Source organism: Camelus dromedarius, chromosome 5 (assembly GCF_036321535.1).
Source record: "Camelus dromedarius isolate mCamDro1 chromosome 5, mCamDro1.pat, whole genome shotgun sequence".
NCBI classification, from domain to species: domain Eukaryota; kingdom Metazoa; phylum Chordata; class Mammalia; order Artiodactyla; family Camelidae; genus Camelus; species Camelus dromedarius.
The window spans coordinates 15176320-15194639 of NC_087440.1; the positions used below are offsets into that span (position 1 = coordinate 15176320).

Sequence of the window (18320 nt, forward strand, 5' to 3'; positions counted from 1 at the left end):
TAAAAGGATCTCTGTCTTGTAGCTTTTCATTTTATACTTGTTATTTTGGACAGGCCTATTCCTCTTTCACTTCCTCTTTGTTCATTACTTACTGTTCATTTTCATTTCATTGTAAGACCGCAGTCTTTGCATGTGACAGTAGAAAATTAGATAAAGTAATTGCTTTTGGTGTTTTTAAGGTTCTGAATTTCCTTCTAAACATTTTATTCTATTATTTTTGTTGCATATTTGAATACCGTATGGTTTTTCAAGTCTGTTATACTTCCACTAAATTTTGTTTTGTTTTGTTTTTGTTACTGGAGGTACTGGAGATTGAACCCATGCATGCTAAGCATGTACTCTACCATTGAGCTATACTCCCACACCCCCACTAAAATTTTTTGGCAATCATAATGATGTGCCCTAAGTAAGTGATGTAGTCTTCATCATTCTGATTGGTTCCTTCCTTCCTTCCTTTCTCTCTCTCTTTCTTCCTTTCTGTCTCCTCTTCTCTCTTTTCCCTTCCCCTTCCCTTTTCCCTTCCCCTTCCCTTCCCCTTCCCCTTCCCTTCCCTTCCCTTCCCCTTCCCTTCCCTTCCCCTTCCCTTCCCTTCCCTCCCCTTCCCTTCCCTCCCCTTCCCTTCCCTTCCCTTCCCTTCCCTTCCCTTCCCTTCCCTTCCCTTCCCTTCCCTTCCCTTCCCTTCTCTTCTCTTCTCTTCTCTTCTCTTCTCTTCTCTTCTCTTCTCTTCTCTTCTCTTCTCTTCTCTTCTCTTTTCTTTTCTTTTCTTTTCTTTTCTTTTCTTCCCTCCTCAAAAGAAGCTATTTGTGAACATAGTTGTTTATGGCTTTTGGGCAAGTTTTCCTAATAACCAATATTCTCTTTCCTTCAGCTAGACAACTAAATTATTTTCTTTATTTACTACCTCTTCTTTCCTGTGTTCTTGTTCTCCTTCCCAGTAGAATTCTTCTCCAAGACCATCTGAGACTATTAAACTTCAGCTAGTTACTTGAAAGATGTTATGTGTCCAGGAAAACGAATTTTGCCATGCTTCTTCCAATTCTCTTACACCTAAGAGTTTAGTTTGGGGCCTTGGGTTGAAGATGGAGAACAGTTAATTGGGAAAGACATGCTTTCTACATGTAGTGTTATTTATTGCTGAATATAGTAAAGGACATAATTTGATTTAAATAATTTAATTTCTGTAGCCACAGGGCAGCAGAATATCTTTCAACTGTGTTCTATAAAAGCCTTTCAGATACCCATTTCTCCTCACATGGGATTTGCTGCCTTACAGGGAACTTAGGATATAAAGCCATACCTGTGATTTACCACTGTGCTCTCAGTAGACCATAAACAAAGATTTTCAATTTTGTATTATATGATTCTTCTTAGATTACAGAATGTTCCTTTATATTTGTGTTTGTACTACATTGAGTGTCTGTGCTATGTGTTCTGCTTATAATTCTGAAAACATGGTGATGATTTGTCCCCTAGATTGCTATGCAGAACCAAATCAACACAAACCCAGAGAGTCCTGACACTGTGACGATACATGCTGCAACACCGCAGTTTATCATTGGACCTGGAGGGGTGGTGAACCTAACAGGTCTGGTATCTTCAGAAAATTCATCCAAGGCAACAGGTATTGAGATGCATATAGGATAGCTGTTGGGATTTTATGCTTTAGTAGGTGTTCATCCTTTTAAGAAAGGACTGTTGGAGAATGAGGGTAAGATTATATCAGCCACCTTGGTTTTCTTTGTTATAATTGCCAAAAACCAAATTTTCATGAGACAAAATAATCGAAAGAAAGATGATATTGCAAAATGTACTGCAGTATTACCTTTCAAAACTTAATGCTATACAGGCTCATTTTTCACAAAACTGGTATTATCTAAGCTTTATTTAAGAGTTGAATAAAGTAAAATAGATTGTCAGAAAAATGCACTGGATTAAGTTTCTTAAAAATTCAAACTTGTTTTCTCCTTTCTCATAGATGAAACGGGTGTATCTGCTGTTCAATTTGGAAACTCCTCTACATCAGTATTAGCTACATTAGCTGCCTTAGCTGAAGCATCTGCTCCGTTGTCCAATTCTTCAGAAACTCCAGGTTAGAAAAACAAGTCAAATGTGTACATTAAAAGTTGGAGACTGAATTATTTACAAAGGCCAGGAAGGAAATGTAAAAGGCTGAAGAGGGCGGGTTGAGATGGCCACCTGAGGAGAGTGGGGCAGGGCAAGGGTACATCTCCTGCTCAGCTCTAGCTGATCATAGTCATACGCTCAGTGTTGCCAGATTCTGTTTTTTCATGGGAAGCTGAAAAATCTGGATTTTAAAAAGATAGTTAATCTTGGCAATTAATTAAAATAAAGTTTAATTTAATTAAAATTAAAAACAAACCTCTGTGGTTTACAGAAAACATGTTTTTGTACCCACTTTGACTTTGTTTTACTTGTCTGTGACTTTTTGTATAAATAAAGTAGACAAATACATAGGAACCTGCTGTCTTTTTCATAACTTTTACTTTTTGTCAGTTCTATTAAAATGATGTAAAAGCTTAATGACTGACAGAATAGGAAATAGCATACCAACAACCACCACTAAAGAATAAGCTGGGGGTAAATGATGACAAACAGTATTATCTATTTTAGATAAGGCTTACCTTTATACTTAACTGAAATAGTTCTTGCTGAAATTATGTAAGTAAAGTATTTTTTTAATTAGGGAATTTTAAAAACGCCATAAAATTATTTTTCTTACTGTAGTTTAAGCCATTATATCTAGACCAGTGTTATAAAAGTAAAGAATAATTTGTTGTCATTCATTAAATTGTTTTTTTCAAAGTGTGATTAATAATAATGACAACAATTCACTGTATGTTTATTGTGTGTCCTGTGGACTGTGACAGATGTTTTACTTAATGATCTCATTTAATCCTCACCAGAAAGATTGAAGGTAGATATTACTGGATTTGACTCTTTAAGGTGCTACTGATTGAAGGAAGTTTGTTTTGTTTTGTTTCTGGCAGAAGGGGCTGCCTATCTCTCATTCTGTGTGTCTGTCTCTCTCCCGCTCTCCCCTCTAACTATGATAATAAACATTTATTCATTCTCCAGCTTCTTTAGCATCATAATCAATGTTTGAATCTAAACCTTTATATTTGAGAGTCTTAAGATTTTTCTGAATCATTTTTGGCCATTAGCAGCTATGTGCATCATGGTATTGACATACTGCTTTTATAACCTATGCTTGGATCTCGTCAGCACCTTTGTAATTGCATAAGCATATCAAAGAAAATTAATTTCATTGGTGGATTTCTATCTGATTAAGCTTGTAAACTTTTTCTTTGTAAGATTATACTTTATACAGTATATATCTTTATACTTCATAAAATATATGTCTCTAAAAATTAAACTTTTCTTCAAAGTCAGCTGGAGGTTTTGACATTTTAGATGTTTGGCTCCATAAATTGGTCATACCAACTTCTAATGTCCGCTTTTGAAAATGTTATATGTGGTCTAGTCTGAGAGAATTAGTAATTTTAATGGACTTAATGGACTCTTGTTGCATGTAACTTACAGTCTTCTATGAACACAATAATTTTTCATTTCAATGCTACACATAGTGGAATCTTGTTGAAGACATTTTAAGAGCTTGAATTAAGTTAAAGTTCAGGTGAGTACATTGCCGCCAGTGTAAACAACTCAGCTGAGGTGTGTAATCACATAAAGAAAATCTTCTCACAGCTCAGTTTGCACATGCTCAGTCAAGTTATTTCTCTACCTCTTGGCTGGCCAGTTCCTTTTAACATCAGTTGTCAGACTCATCCTGATTTAGAAATGTTTGTATGTTTTTTTCAAGGACATCTTAGGTTCTGGGAAATAAAGTAGTACTCCTATTTTGTATACGATGAAATTGAGGTTTGTGGAGGTTAAATAATCTTGCCCTAAGTAGCATGGCTATTAAGTGGTGAAAGAAGATTATGCTCAAGGTCTGATTGATTCCCAAGCTGTGTGTGTGTCTGTGACCACTAAATAGACTGCTTCCTCTATGCAGTTTCTTCAGGTGATCAGTGGACTAGTCTCTTCTAGAATGTTTATAATTTGGTTTGTGATAGGAATAAATATTTGTGAGATTATTACTTTGCCTTATATGAAACAAAAGCATCACTGTTCCTACTTTTACTCCCGAGGTGTGTTTGTTGAAGCAGTCTATTGAAATAAATGTTTTAAGTGATTGAAGAACAAAATGTAGGAACCATCAGTACACTAATTGGTACTGCTCATATTCATTACTGTTACCAGCTAAGTAGTACATCTTCTGATACCAAATAGCCAGACTTCAGCAGCAGTTGGACTGCATTTGAAATGGAGGCTAGCTGGCTGACATGGTCCTGTACATAAACGGAAGGTATTTGTGATAGTCAGGATACCATGCCAGTTCACTTAAACTATGGCTTTAAACAGCTCTTTCATGATTACGTTAAGACCATCTTTGACATGTAAAACAAATCTTAATGTTAATCCAATGGGAACCTCATAAAGGAAGTCTATCTATAGTGCTTTCATTGTGAAACCAAATGATACGTCTGTCTTTTCTTGATGTTACAGGCAAATATAACTTCAGATTGTCAATGTTTGATGATTAGAATATCTCATTGAATTGCTTCCTTACTAGCATTTATTTCCAGTTGAATTCTTTCCTCATAAACATTTGTTTTTCCAGACATTTAACCAGCTTGATTAAATTTTTTAATCTCCATGCATAGTTTTCATGATTCTTGTCTGTTTAATAGAAGTACAAAAAAAATTTGATAAGCCGTAGTATACCCTGAAGAGTTTGCTGCTAATGTTCATTGTTATTAAATTGTTTTAATGGGAGGTTTTATTTCAGTTCCTGAGCCTTTAGGCCTATGTTAATAATCCGTCCAGGGACAAGCCAGAAACAGATGATGAAACAGTTGGTATAAGCCATAAGTTTAATTTGGCATAATGAATTATAGAAAAATACTGGTTAATGTATATAGGGTTCTTGCTATACACTTGTTATTATGTGAAGTGCTTTACATGCGTTATCTCATTTTGTTCTCACAGTAGTCATCTGAATTAGGTTACTGTCATTGACCATTGACTGAGGTTTAGTTTTCAGCTTTGATGTTTCAGAAATATTTTATTAGTATAGCCTGAGTTAATATAAGGGACTGATTCACACTCAGCCAACTCATAAGAAAGTGATACATAAATCAAAATGCTAAGTTATTTATTTTTCATTTCTTTTTCAGGGAGAATATAGCTATCTTTTGATACATGAAATTAATTTACTCATTTTGGAAATAAATCAGTGAAAAAGTTTATAGTCTTTAAAAGTATGCCCACAGTTTTCAAAATACTTATTTAAAACATCCTTCATAATTCTGGAATGGAATTGATTCAGGAGAAGTATCAGGCAGCTCATACATTAACAAAATAATTGTCATTCTCTTTTACATTATTAAAACAAACTACTAGGATTTTTGCTTGGAAATAGTTGGGAATTACCTTGTTAATTTAGGTACCCAATGATTAGAAGGCTATACTCTTCAGCATATTCTGTAATTCAACTTTTCTACTCATTTGAACTCCTCTCAACTAGTTTGAATTAATATGTAATGTCAACAGGAGCAGGGGTCTAAAATTTTGTGTGAATCAGAATCACCTTCTCAACAATACATTTGCCCCAGTTCTACCCTAGACGATTCTGATTCATTAAGTTTGGAGTAGGGCCCCAACATCTATATTTTTAACATGTTCCCAAAGGTGATTCTGATGGCACACCAAAATTTAAGAATTTGATCCAGATTTTAAAAAGTGTATTTTTTTTACTATTAATAAATTGGGCATAGTAAATATCTAAAAGATCGTAAGTGTACTCCAACAAAGATTTGCTTGAATAATATACATTTTGTATTTATTTCATTTTTTATGTGTAAGATTTATGGGGTACATAGATGAATCACTAATAATGTTGCTGCAGAACCGACCTTTATACCCTGAAAGATGGATTGAGACTTGGAGGTAGAGTTTTGGGAGAATCAGAGAAGAAGAGCTTTATTGCTTTGCCAGGCAAAGGGAAGTCACTCTAGGCTAATAATGCCTTAGAGACTGTGAATCCATCTTGGGGTTGGGGTCTTGAGGTTTTATAGAAAAACTGGATGAACAGAAAAAGTGATAACAATCAGGGCATTTTACAGGGTGCCACATTCCTCTTAACCTGGATGAATCTTCCTGGAGAAACTCCACGGGGTCTGTCCATTCTTCTGAGATTATCAGCCTTCCTGGAGCATAGCCTCTGGGTTAAAGCTATTCTTGGTAAAGAATGTATAGGGAGGGGAAAGCATAATGGAAAAGTTTGGGAGTTGTTTAGCTCAAAAGCAGTAAGGGAGAAGCTGCAGGACTTCTCAGAATAAATCAGCTGACAGTTTCAGCATCAGGGAAGTCTGTTAGTTTGCTTCCTGCTCCTTCAATAAGGAAAAGATATGGGAGAGAGGACTGGCTTTAATAGTTTTAATAATTGAGTATATTTCTATGCCTGCTACTTAATCTTTTTTTAAGAATTGAATAATTAAGGAGCAGGTTTCAGGTAATTAGGACATAATTAAAACAAAAATATGACATCAGTTATCGAGACCAAATTTCTCAAACTGAGGTTAGAAGAATGTTAACATGTTGAGCACTTTAAAAATAAAACAGAGTAATTATTTACTGTCAATAGGCTATAGACCCAGTAGGTCTTACTTACCTCTAATTTATGTGCCTTTACTTTAAGTTTCTAACACACTGACTTCTGAAATAGATTAGAAAAATTTTGTAGGCTATAGTAATTCCTATGAAATTTTATCTCTAACATGTACTGATTAGTAAGCATTGATAAAATTGTGATTTAAAGAAAATTAATATTACTGACCTCTTAATAAAAAAGAAAATTGTTTCAGGGAACTAAATGTGGTTACCTATTTAAAACTAAGGGAATGTGTTTCCTTTTCATCTTTTAACTTACCTCTAAGTTATACTTAGGTATGTATCTACCGTATTTGCTGAAAGTTCCCATCATTATGCTTGATAATTTTAGGAACTATTTTTCTTTTGACTGATATTTCATCTTCTAGAACCAAATTAGTCTAATTTGCAGTCTAGTTTTGGTCTATTTTTTTCTCTTTGGTATTTGAATTCCTTTGCTTTATTTATTTTGTCATAGTAGTTACCTGGCCAGGTAGGAGATTTACCATCAGAAAGTAATGTACAGGTTTCATGTATTTAGGCACAACTGAACATTTCATTTGACTGGCAAGATTTGCAGAGGTCCTATTAAAATATACTTTGTTTTTTTTTCTTATGTGCTCTTTTCACTAATTTTAGAAAAGCAAGCATCTTCCTGAAACGTATTTGAAGTGTTCTCAGAGTATATTTTCCTGTGCATGTAACTAAAGGGATTAAACATTGTGACTGCTGACTTCTGTATTTTTGGCCAGGTTATTTTGTAAGGTACCTGAGCATGTATTCTATACTAAGTTTTATGCCTGCTATGTGCAGAAACAAAACTTTGATCTCTCCATGAGTCACTGCTTCCCAATGCTATTTTTAACTATCTTTCTGAGCCGTCAAAACTTAAAAATGCCTACAGGTACTATACATCAGGGAGGTTTTGTTTTCTTTCATGGTTTTAAGCTTGGAGCTTAATTGACTCTACTCTAGAAGAAGAATGATCAGGCATCTATTTTGGAGCCAGCTTGTAGTTGCTATTTTTCCAAAAAATTGTCAACAAATTTGAAATTTAGTATTCCAGCCTAGGATAGGAGGGAAACTAAAGCCAGGGAAAAGGTGAGGGGAGAGTTATAATCAGTTGGAACATATAATCTTGTTAGAGAAATAAGAAATAAGTGAAAAGTTAGAGTAGGTTAAAATTGTTACATAAGAGATTTGTAAATAAATTATTTAGGCAATTACTATAGTTCTTCAGAGAAAAGAGATTACTTGTAGCTGGAGTTGGGGCCTGGGGATAGGGGAGTGGGGTGAGGTGAGGTTGAGTTGTGCCCTGAAGAATGAATATGTTACCCTATCTTTCCATAGGCTGATCTGTTATAGGTATTTCCTATTTGAAAAATCAAGGGGGAGGGTATAGCTCAGTGGTAGAGTACATGTCTAGCATGCACAGAATCCTGGGTTCAATCCTCAGTACCTCTGTTTAAAAAAATAAAATAAAATGAACCTAAATTACAGCCCCCATTAAAAAATGTTTTAAAAAATTGTTTAAAAAAATCAGAATTCCAGTAAACTCTCACCATTACTCTGTTTCTTCCTGTTTTAGAACAAAACAAAAATGTACACGTAATAAAAATTCATGAAGGGGTATATCACACTTTATGTTAAAGAAATGACTCAAAACTGTTCTTGGGCTGAAATTTCCATTTAATGGTTTACAAATAGCTATTCATCTACAACAAGAAAACTGTTATTTATTCATTCATTGAACAGCTTTTTGTTGAATATCTCTTATGTCCTGGGTACTATGCTAAGTGCTAGAGAGAAAATGGTAAGCAGTCAGACACAGTCCCAATCTTTATGGAACATGTAGTCTTTTGGTAGAATGAGATATTAAGCAGTTACTCACTCAGACAAATGTGATTCCTGATATAAAGAATACAAGATTTCAACCTAGTTGGTGGGTCAGAGAATCTTCCTAGAGGAAGAGACATTTAAACTAAGGATTAAGTAGGAATTAGTGGAGCAAAACTTGGGGGAAGAACATTTTAGAAAGAGGGACAAGTGAAGCTTTTGAGGCAGGAAAGAACTTGTCCTTTCAGAGGACTCAGAGGCCAGCGTGGCTGAGTTCAGCAAGTGGGAGAGTCACTCATGATGACTGAAGGTTAAGATTATACAGGACTTTAAAAATGATTACTTTAGTGGGCTCTGGAAGGGAGTTTAATTAGGAGTCTAATACAGTCACCTGGGAAGAAATAGTGCTAGCCTGGATTAGGATCCGGCAGACAATAAGAAGTGAGTGGATTTGTGAGTTATTTGGATGTAAAATAGGAAGTTAAAATTGGTTAGACGTAGGCAGTAATATCTGCAGTGTAGTTTGGTCCTTTTGAAATAAACTGTCATAAAACACTGTTTGATGGCTCTAGCCTGCAGTCTTATGTTAATTTTGCATAGCTTGGCCTTATTCTTTCTTTTGGCCCAGCTATATAATCCCTTGATTAAATGGACATCTGTAACTGCCCTTCTTTTTGTCTTTAGAGCTACTTCTGCTAATTGTTAATAAGGTGGTTTTTCCAAAGATATAATGCATCTGGTGGCTGTTTTCCTCCTTTCTACTAACATTGAAATTTGAACCAGATCCCGTTTGCATTTTTTTTTCTTTGTCCCTAAAATAGAGCAATGAAAGTGAATTGGCTTTCAGGGTGAGTTACTGGGCTTCATAAGATTGTTTAGGTTTTGCTTTTTTTTTTTTTTTTTTTAAGATTTCAGGTTTAATTGAAGGCAGTAACACCTTTGACATGTTATTTTTTTCTTTAAGTAAACATAGTTTCATTTTTATTGTTGAAATATGTATATACATATAGAGTTTTCAATCTTGTATAACATCTTAAAGATAGTTTTTTCCCTGTCTTAGTTGAATTTTATGGCATTATAACTCAAAAGTCATGTTGAATAAGAGATCTCAAATATTTTCAAAGATAGTGTAGATTATCTAGGCTCTCTTCATATATTACAACTTGACTTTTAAATTAGATCAATGACTATTTATTACAGTTATTTTTTTATCCAGGAGTTTTATATTTGGAGATATGTGTATGTATATTTTTTTTAATAGCACTCAAAGTTTTTAGGCTTTCTGTTTTATTCTTACTTGTTTCAACATTTCACTGTTGGGTTATTATTAGGGTTCCTGGAGGTACTTTTTTTTTTTACATAATTGGTTTCCTTATAATTTTTTCTTAAATTTCTTACCATAGCACAACTTAAAAAGAAAGAAAGCTTTTTAGATGAAAGGCAAGAACTCTATTATTTTAATGACAGTCATTGCAAATAGTGCCAAGATGAAAGTTCTTGAGTTGTGCCTTGATTGTGTGTGATCTCAGAAATTTCTTACATATGATTATGCTTTAAAATATTTGTTACTTGTAGTTAACATTCAACCAGAGTGAATATTTCTTTTTCATATGGATAATTTTTTAAAAAATCAAAGTAATAATTAATGTATTTGAAAACCTCAGTAGTTGTTCGACTGAATCTATTACTATTTTTTATGCCCTACATTTCATTTTATAATTATCTTCCTGAAATTTTCTTAAGTGCTTGGTGATAAAGCCTAATTATAGTTTAAGACAAACAAAAAAATGAGAGAACTCAAAACATAGAGGTTGTTTGCGTTTTGAATATCACCTGTGGTTTGTACTGTGACCCTTGATTCCCCAAATAACACAGTGAACAGGGTTACAGCCAGGCCTGTTGCCGTGAGTTCATTCTTGAAAACTAAGGTCCCAGTACACTTGCCTTTAAAAAAAAAAAAGGAGTTTATATAATTAGGGCCTCTCTGTAAGTAGTAAATCCTGTGGTCATTGGTATCCATGATGTTCTGCTGGAAGTTGGTAGCAACCTAAGTGACTTTCAGCGCAATTGTGTATCCAAATGGTAGCATGACTTCAGGAAAGAATGGTTTTATTTAGTTATACTTTTACTTTTAGTAAAGTGTTGCCTCAAAAACACATTTTAAAAAACTGTATCATTTAAAAAAACCATATCATTTAGAAATAGTTTTTCTGTCATTTCTTTTTGCAGAACTAGTTATATTAAAACAATTTTTACGTTGATAGCTTTCAAAACCCATAGAAAAGTTGGAGGGTGAACTTTATACCATTCATCTGTATTCACCAAGTGTTAACATCTTGCCATGCCTTTATGTTCATGCATGCGTACATATGCACACATGCACAAGATTTTGTTTTGCCAAATTATCTGAAAGTAGGCTACAGACATCATGTCACTTCATTCTTAAATTCTTCAGCATGTATCTACCAAGAACAAGGACAGCCTCCTATATAGTCACAGCTCTCTTATGTTTCCTAAAAACGTCAGCATTAATTTAGTAATATTATCCAACATATGGTCCATATTTAGGTTTCCTCAGTTACCTCCCAAATGTCCTTTATAACTTTGTTTTTCATCCAGGATCCAATCATAGTTTATACATTGTATTCAATTATTATGTCTCTTTAGTCTCCCCCAACCTTGTTCTTTATGGCATTGGAGTCTTAGTAGAGTTTAAGCCAGTTGTCTGTGAGATCACCCACATTCTAGATTTATTTGTTTCTTAATAATTAGATTCTGGTCAAACATTTCCAGGAAGAACACAAGTGATATTTTGTGATCCCTCATCACATCACATCAGGAGGCACAAAATGTCAGGCCATCCTGATTCTGACCACCTGGTGAGAGTGGTGACTGCCAGGTCTTTATAGACACATTTTCCCCTTTGTAACTAATGCTAATCTTCGGTGTGATACTTTGAGAACATTTGAACATCATGTTTCCCAAAAACATTTCACCAGTGTTGTTAACATGCATTAGTGATGCTTGCTTGAATCAGTTGTTATGCTGGGGGTTACAGTGATAATTTTTAAATTTTGTTAATTAGATGTCATTCTTCTGTCAAGAAGATCTGTGCTCTTTCCCCCTTTCTCTCCTTTTTCATGAGGTATTATTATGGATAAATGGATTTTTTAAAAAATTCAGTGTTATAATCCATTGCTGTCATTACTCCTTTTGATGCCTTTTTACTGATGTGTAACATACATATGGAAAAGTGCTTAGTTCATAAGTGTACAATTTAATGAATTATCACAAAGTGATCACTCCTGTATAATCATTGCTCAGTTCATAAATGAAAAGTATACAGCACGTAATTTGTGTCTGATTTACATCGCTCAGAATGGTTTTTTGTTTTTTTCTTAATTGAAGTATAGTTGATTTACAATGTTATGTTAGTTTCTGGTGTATATTAAAGTGATTCAGTTATACACACACACACACACACACACACACACACACACACACACACACACACACACACACACACACACACACACACACACACATATATATTCTTTTTCAGATTCTTTTCCATTATGTTATTACCAAATATTGAATATAGTTCCTTGTGCTATACGGGAGGACCTTGTTGTTTATCTATTTTATATATAGTAGTTTGTATCTGCTAATCCCAAACTCCTAATTATCCTTCCCTTCCTTTCCCCTTTGATAACAGTATGTTTATTTTCTATGTCTGTGAGTCTGTTTCTGTTTTGTAAGGAAGTTTATATGTATCATTTCTTAGATACCAGATATAAAGATATCATATGATATTTGTCTTTTCTGATTTACTTCACTTAATATGATAATCTCTGGGCCCGTCCATGTTGCTGCAGATGACATTATTTCATTCCTTTTTATGGCTGCATAATATTCCATCATACATATATACCACATCTTCTTTATCTGTTTCACCTGTCGATGGACATTTAGGTTGCTTTCTTGTCTTGGCCATTGTAAATAGTGCTGCTGTGAACTTTGGGGTGTTTGTATCTTTTTGAATTAGAACTTTCTCTGGGTATTTGCCCAGGAGTGGGATTGCTGAATCATATGGTAGTTTGTATTTTCAGTTTTTTAAGGAATCTCCATACTGTTCTCCGTAAAGGCTGTCACGATTTATGGTCCCACCAACAGTGTAGGAGGGTTCCTTTTTCTCCACAGCCTCTCCAGCATTTATTATCTGTAGACTTTTTGATCATAGCCATTCTAACTGGTATGAGGTGATACCTCATTGTAGTTTTGATTTGCATCTCTCTTGTAATTTTGATTTGCATTTCTTTAGTAATGTTGAGCATCTTTTCCTGTGCCCATTGGCCATCTGTTTGTCTTTTTTGCAGAAATTTCTATTTAGGTCTTCTGCCCATTGGCATGAGTTTTGTCAGATTCATCCATGTTTTACATTTAGTCACTTTAATTGCTAGGTAATATTCCAGTGCATGAATCTACCACAGTTTATTTATCCATTCTACTTTTGACGGATATCTGATTTGTTTCAAGTTTTTGACTATTATGAGTAAAGCTGCTATGCATGTTCCTGTGTATGTCTTTTGGGATTCGTGGTTAAGCATCAGATTGCCCGTGGAAAAGGATTTTGGCAGTTTCTTTACCCAGGCATGGCAAGGAGTGCTGTTTTCAGCTGTCAGAATTCTCTCTGAGCCTCTCATAAAATATTGAGAGCATAGTTTTGGATTTTATTTATGCAAATATTAATTTTTTCACTATTATATAATACCAGATCTATGTGCCACTTATTATCAAGGCAACTTCTGCTCACTATTATATAATACCAGATCTATGTGCCACTTATTATCAAGGCAATTTCTGCTCACATAGTCCAAAAAGGGAATACTTTTTATTCTGTCTACTTGAAAAATACAGATTTCCCTGTTTTGTTGGATGTGGAAATGTAAGTGTAAATGGAGTATAACCACACACAATATTTTCTCTCTTGAGATTGTGGAATTTTACTAAGCTGGTGTAACCTTTGTCATATCTGTGACCTTAGGAGATCTCACACATTTCGTACCTCGTAGAATTAAATGAAGATAAACAGTTCATTTAAACACTTGCACACATAAATGTTGGAACTCACTTACTGTAAATTGTAGGACTTCTAATCAACTGTTTACATAGATGTATAACACCGCTGGATACTGAAGTTAAAAAATAGGTAAAAGCTTTTCTGTATAAGAAAGAAGCAGGAACATCAAAAGCAGCAAAATAAAAATAAAATTCTATTCATACTTTTATATCTGTTCTTTGATTTTTACGTTTTTTTTTTTTTTTCCAGTAGTGGCTACGGAGGAAGTAGTTACTGCAGAATCTGTGGATGGTGCAATTCAGCAAGTAGTTAGTTCAGGGGGTCAGCAAGTCATCACAATAGTTACAGATGGAATTCAGCTTGGAAATTTGCACTCCATTCCAACCAGTGGAATAGGTCAGCCCATCATTGTGACCATGCCAGATGGACAACAAGGTTGGTAAAAGGCATTTACATGAAGTTTGTGTTTATTAATTCTCAGGAAATTGTGACATGTTTTTCACAGCATTTATTTTTGCCTTAAATTATGTTTTTGTAACCTTTTGCAACAGACTTCACTGCCTAATTTTATTTGCTTAAAATTAGCTTGCTTTCTCTCAGTGTATACTAGGTGGAAAGAGGAATTGGCCCCAAAGTATTCTGGTTGGAAAATGAGGTTAAATTAATAATTCAAAATCAGCACTGGACAGTACTTTCCTTGGCCATTTAATGCAATTTGGATATCATACTGGCTTTTGAAAATGCCATGTGAGAAAAGGCTACTTAAAAAGAAGTTGGACTTAGGACTTGATGTAGGAACATGGTGGCAATTTAAGCAGCTTAGCTGATAACTGTCCCATTTTCTTTCTTCTTGAGTAATAAGAGAGTAATGAGATGGATGATAAGCCCCAGTTAACAATTGCAGTGAAACGAAAAGGCTGAGAAAACCACAAAATTCCATATTTTAAGTGCTACCAAAAGCATCTTAAGACCATTAAAGCAAGAGAACCCTCCGGGAAACCCACAATCATGTATCCAGAAAAGGAATTGAGTTCAGAAATCAGCAATACGTATACACTCCTGGCAAGACCGGGCCCAGTAGGAAGTGCTGCAGGTAGGGCTGAGATAGACCAGGGCATGAAAGCTGGAGGAAGCAGAAAGAGAAGGTACGGAAAGCTCCTACCTGAGCCAGCATCGTGGCAGCAAGCATCGCCCTGCATCCAGTACCCACCCCGACCCCCTTCCCCTGCAAAAAGTGTGTACACACATAACGTTTTAGAAAATGACTAGAATTGCAGAGACCAAGCCCCTTCATGGCCTGTGAAGGAATTGGGGAAGGGAAGGGCTGGAGGTAGAAGTTCTCCTAAACCAAGCTTGATTTCGAATGACAGTGGAGGTCTGGCACTACAGAGAGACCAGGTCTCAAGGAAAGATGTTGCTGTAGCATTGGAGGAGGAAACCCTTGACCTGTGAAGCCTGGGAGGCCTTTCTCTCCTGCTGTGATTCAGTCTTCTGGGGATGGTCCAAGGTTTGGATCAGGCCCAGGTACTTTCCCAAGGCTTTGAAGAACTAATTCTAATTATATAGAGAAGAAGAAACTTTCAAAGTATTTCTATCGAGCAGATATAAGATTGTTTCCAAAACTTGACATTATACTCACAGACTAATCTCATTGATGAACAAATGGAAAGAAACTCTTGATGACTACCTGTCATAAAACTCTCAATTCTTCTTGCATTAATTGATAAATGTAAGTGATACAAAAAAAAAAAAAAGAAGACAGTGCTAGCAGTTCTCTAGGGCTGTCATGGCAGAACAGCACAGACGGGGCGACTTAAACAACAGACATGCATCTTCTTGCGGTGCTAGAGGCTGGAAGTCCCAGGTGGAGGTACTGGCAGGTGTGCTTTCTTCTGAGGCCTCTCTCCTTGGTTTGCAGGTGGCTGCCTTCCTGCTGTGTTCTCACATAGCCATCCCTCAGTCTGTGTGTGTTGTCTGTGTCCTCACCTCTTTATAGGGCACCAGTCACGTTGGATTAAGAACCACCCAAATGAGCTCATGTTACCTTATCTACCTCTTTAAAGACCCCATCTCCAAATACATTGTGAGGTGCTGGGGCTTAGGACTTAAATATTTGCATATTGAGGGGGACACAATTCAGACCTTAGTAAAGATCACTGGGTCTTTTTGTGCAACTTGCCAAACAGATTCTGAAGTTTATACTGATGAGAGGAGTAGGGAAGAAGAGTAAGGAAAACTCTGGAAAAGAAGAGCAATGAGAGGAACCTACTGAAAATTAAACATTTAAGGCCTGCATAATTTAAAAATGTGTAACTGGCATATAAGTACATAGACTATGTAGACAGTCCAATGAAACAGATGTAAGAATCTCAATTCTTCTTGAGTGAATTGATAAGCGTAATATGAGTTAGAAGAAATACTTTAATTCTCAATATTTCTAATGTTTCTAACTACATTGTACTAAACAAATAATATTTTACTATTTTTAATTTGTTTACATTTATAAATGACAGTAGGAGAGTTTTTAATATTTTCACAAAAAAACTTTAAAGGCTATGGGACAGTTGTAATTTTCTCCATTGATGATTAAGGTTGTTTTGCATAGTTTCAGACTGCACAGTCATTTTTACATTCCTGCACTGCTGTGCAAAACAAGGATAGTCTCTCGCTCTGTATGTGTTTACAATTAATGCAAGGAGATACTAAAAATTGGGACAGAGTCTGACACCCCAGGGAAAAACAAGCAAAATTTATAAACAAACAATGTTCATAATGGTGTATCCACACAGTGGACTATAATGCAGCTAAATTAAAGAAAGCTCTGTATGTACTGATGGGAGATACCCTAGATATATGGAATGGAAAAAGCTGCTGCAGGACAGTGTATCTACTGTACGTATGTTTTGGTATGTATGCTACCTGCTGTGTAAGAAATAAAAATGAGAATGTATATTCATGTTTGTTTTTACATAAATGAACACAAAAAGAATACACAAGAAACCAAGGAAAGAGATAATCAGTGTTAGCAGGGGTGGAATCAGAACTCTCAAAATGTGCTTGTTAAATTATTTCAATTTTGAGCCCATGTGAATGAATATAATATCTATTAAATTTTTAGAAAATAAATAGGTACTTTAAACATTCAGTACTTTTCAGTAAAAAAGCAAGAAGGTGAAGACAAATATGGGCATTTCTCATAAGAAGCAAATCAGTGTTTTGAAATGATTATTTTTGAAATGTATTTATTTTAGATGAGTTGCATCAACAATGTCAAGGCTAGTTTTAGTTCTTCTAAACCTGTCTGAAAATGAAGTAATGTGTACATTTTTTTATTTTAGTATTAACAGTACCAGCAACGGACATTGCTGAAGAAACTGTTATAAGTGAAGAACCACCAGCCAAGAGACAATGTATTGAAATAATTGAAAACCGGGTGGAGTCTGCAGAAATAGAAGTAAGGAGTCTTTTGCCCGGTGTGTTTTGCTGCAGTCATCCAAAATAAATTCGATTTACTTTTCTTTCTTTCTTTTTTTTTTTTTGTCTTTTATATTTATTAATGACAGTATTGTTTTGATATAGAATGAAAGTCATAGTATTTTTTGTCTAATTTTTCTGCCTTATCCATATAGCAAGCCTTCAATAAATAAACATTGAATGAATGAATGAATGAGTGAAGAATTTGTTTGTAACAAAGTCTGTCATCGTGGTAACATTGGAATGTCTTTGGTTCTTGCACTCCATCCTTTATTTTCTGTTAAATTTACATACATCCTTCTCACAAATCACTAAAGGAAATGTCACTATATATTGACTAAAAAAATTTTTTTTTCCTTTCAAAAGTGAAATGCAAATGCCTATTTGGGCTGAAAGATCCTCTTAAAGAATGTTGAAGTTTGTCAACTGCATTATTTTTTAAAAAGCCATAGATAGCTGCTTGTTTCACTATTAAGCCCTTTAAGAAAACTAAGTTTAGACTAACGGTTGATAGGATTTATCTTTTTTTTCCCTCTCCCAAACTAGTTTGTAAGTGTAAACTAGTGTGTAAGTGTAACCAAACCATACCTCACAGGATTTTTTCTTACATGACTAAATAAAATTATGTCCCCACATTTGATATAAACTTATATGCAATGTAAAGAATATTGGACCTGAAATTAAATGAACTGGATTTGAACCCCTATTAGCTTTGAGGCAAATTATCTTACCTTTCTGAGTTTCTGTTTTATTTTCTCCCAGCTTGGAATTTAGGATAACAATATCTGCATTTTGGGGTTTTTAGGAGAATTGAAAAAGTCATTATATACATGTTGATAATATCTGATATATAAGAATAGTAAATATTGATGAATATTTAGGACGTCTTCATTAAGATTTTTTTCATCACGGAAAAGAGAGGGATTTTTTTTTAATGTCACTTAAAGACAACATAATTCTGACTGCGGACAGTTAGAAAATATCCTTGCCCAAATTCACTTAAATGTAAGTCTAGTACATCTTTGGCCACAATCTCAAAGAATATGTTACTGAATTAAGAAAAGTTCGATTCATGGTTTAACTAGAATGTTTGATAAAATTATGACTTTAATTATTGAGGGTGAGTTGTTTTATTTCTTCAGAATTTAAAGAGATACTCAGTACACTGAAGTTCTTCCAAACTAACAATTTACGT

General features: G+C 34.7%; 1 protein-coding gene across 6 annotated transcripts in view; it reads left to right on the top strand.

Annotated features, from left to right (window-relative positions):
• GABPB1 (GA binding protein transcription factor subunit beta 1) overlaps positions 1–18320 on the top strand; it is a 60979-nt gene that overhangs the window by 37703 nt on the left and 4956 nt on the right. For 2 of the 6 annotated variants that reach the window (XM_031453077.2, XM_010995820.3), the window contains exons 5-8: positions 1474–1621; positions 1976–2089; positions 13901–14086; positions 16990–17105. In XM_031453077.2, the coding sequence (XP_031308937.1) occupies positions 1474–1621; positions 1976–2089; positions 13901–14086; positions 16990–17105 (564 nt within the window). Of the gene's footprint in view, positions 1–1473; positions 1622–1975; positions 2090–13900; positions 14087–16989; positions 17125–18320 lie in introns of all 6 variants that reach the window. The other 4 variants (XM_064485610.1, XM_031453078.2, XM_010995821.3 and 1 more) reach the window with 4 other exon arrangements.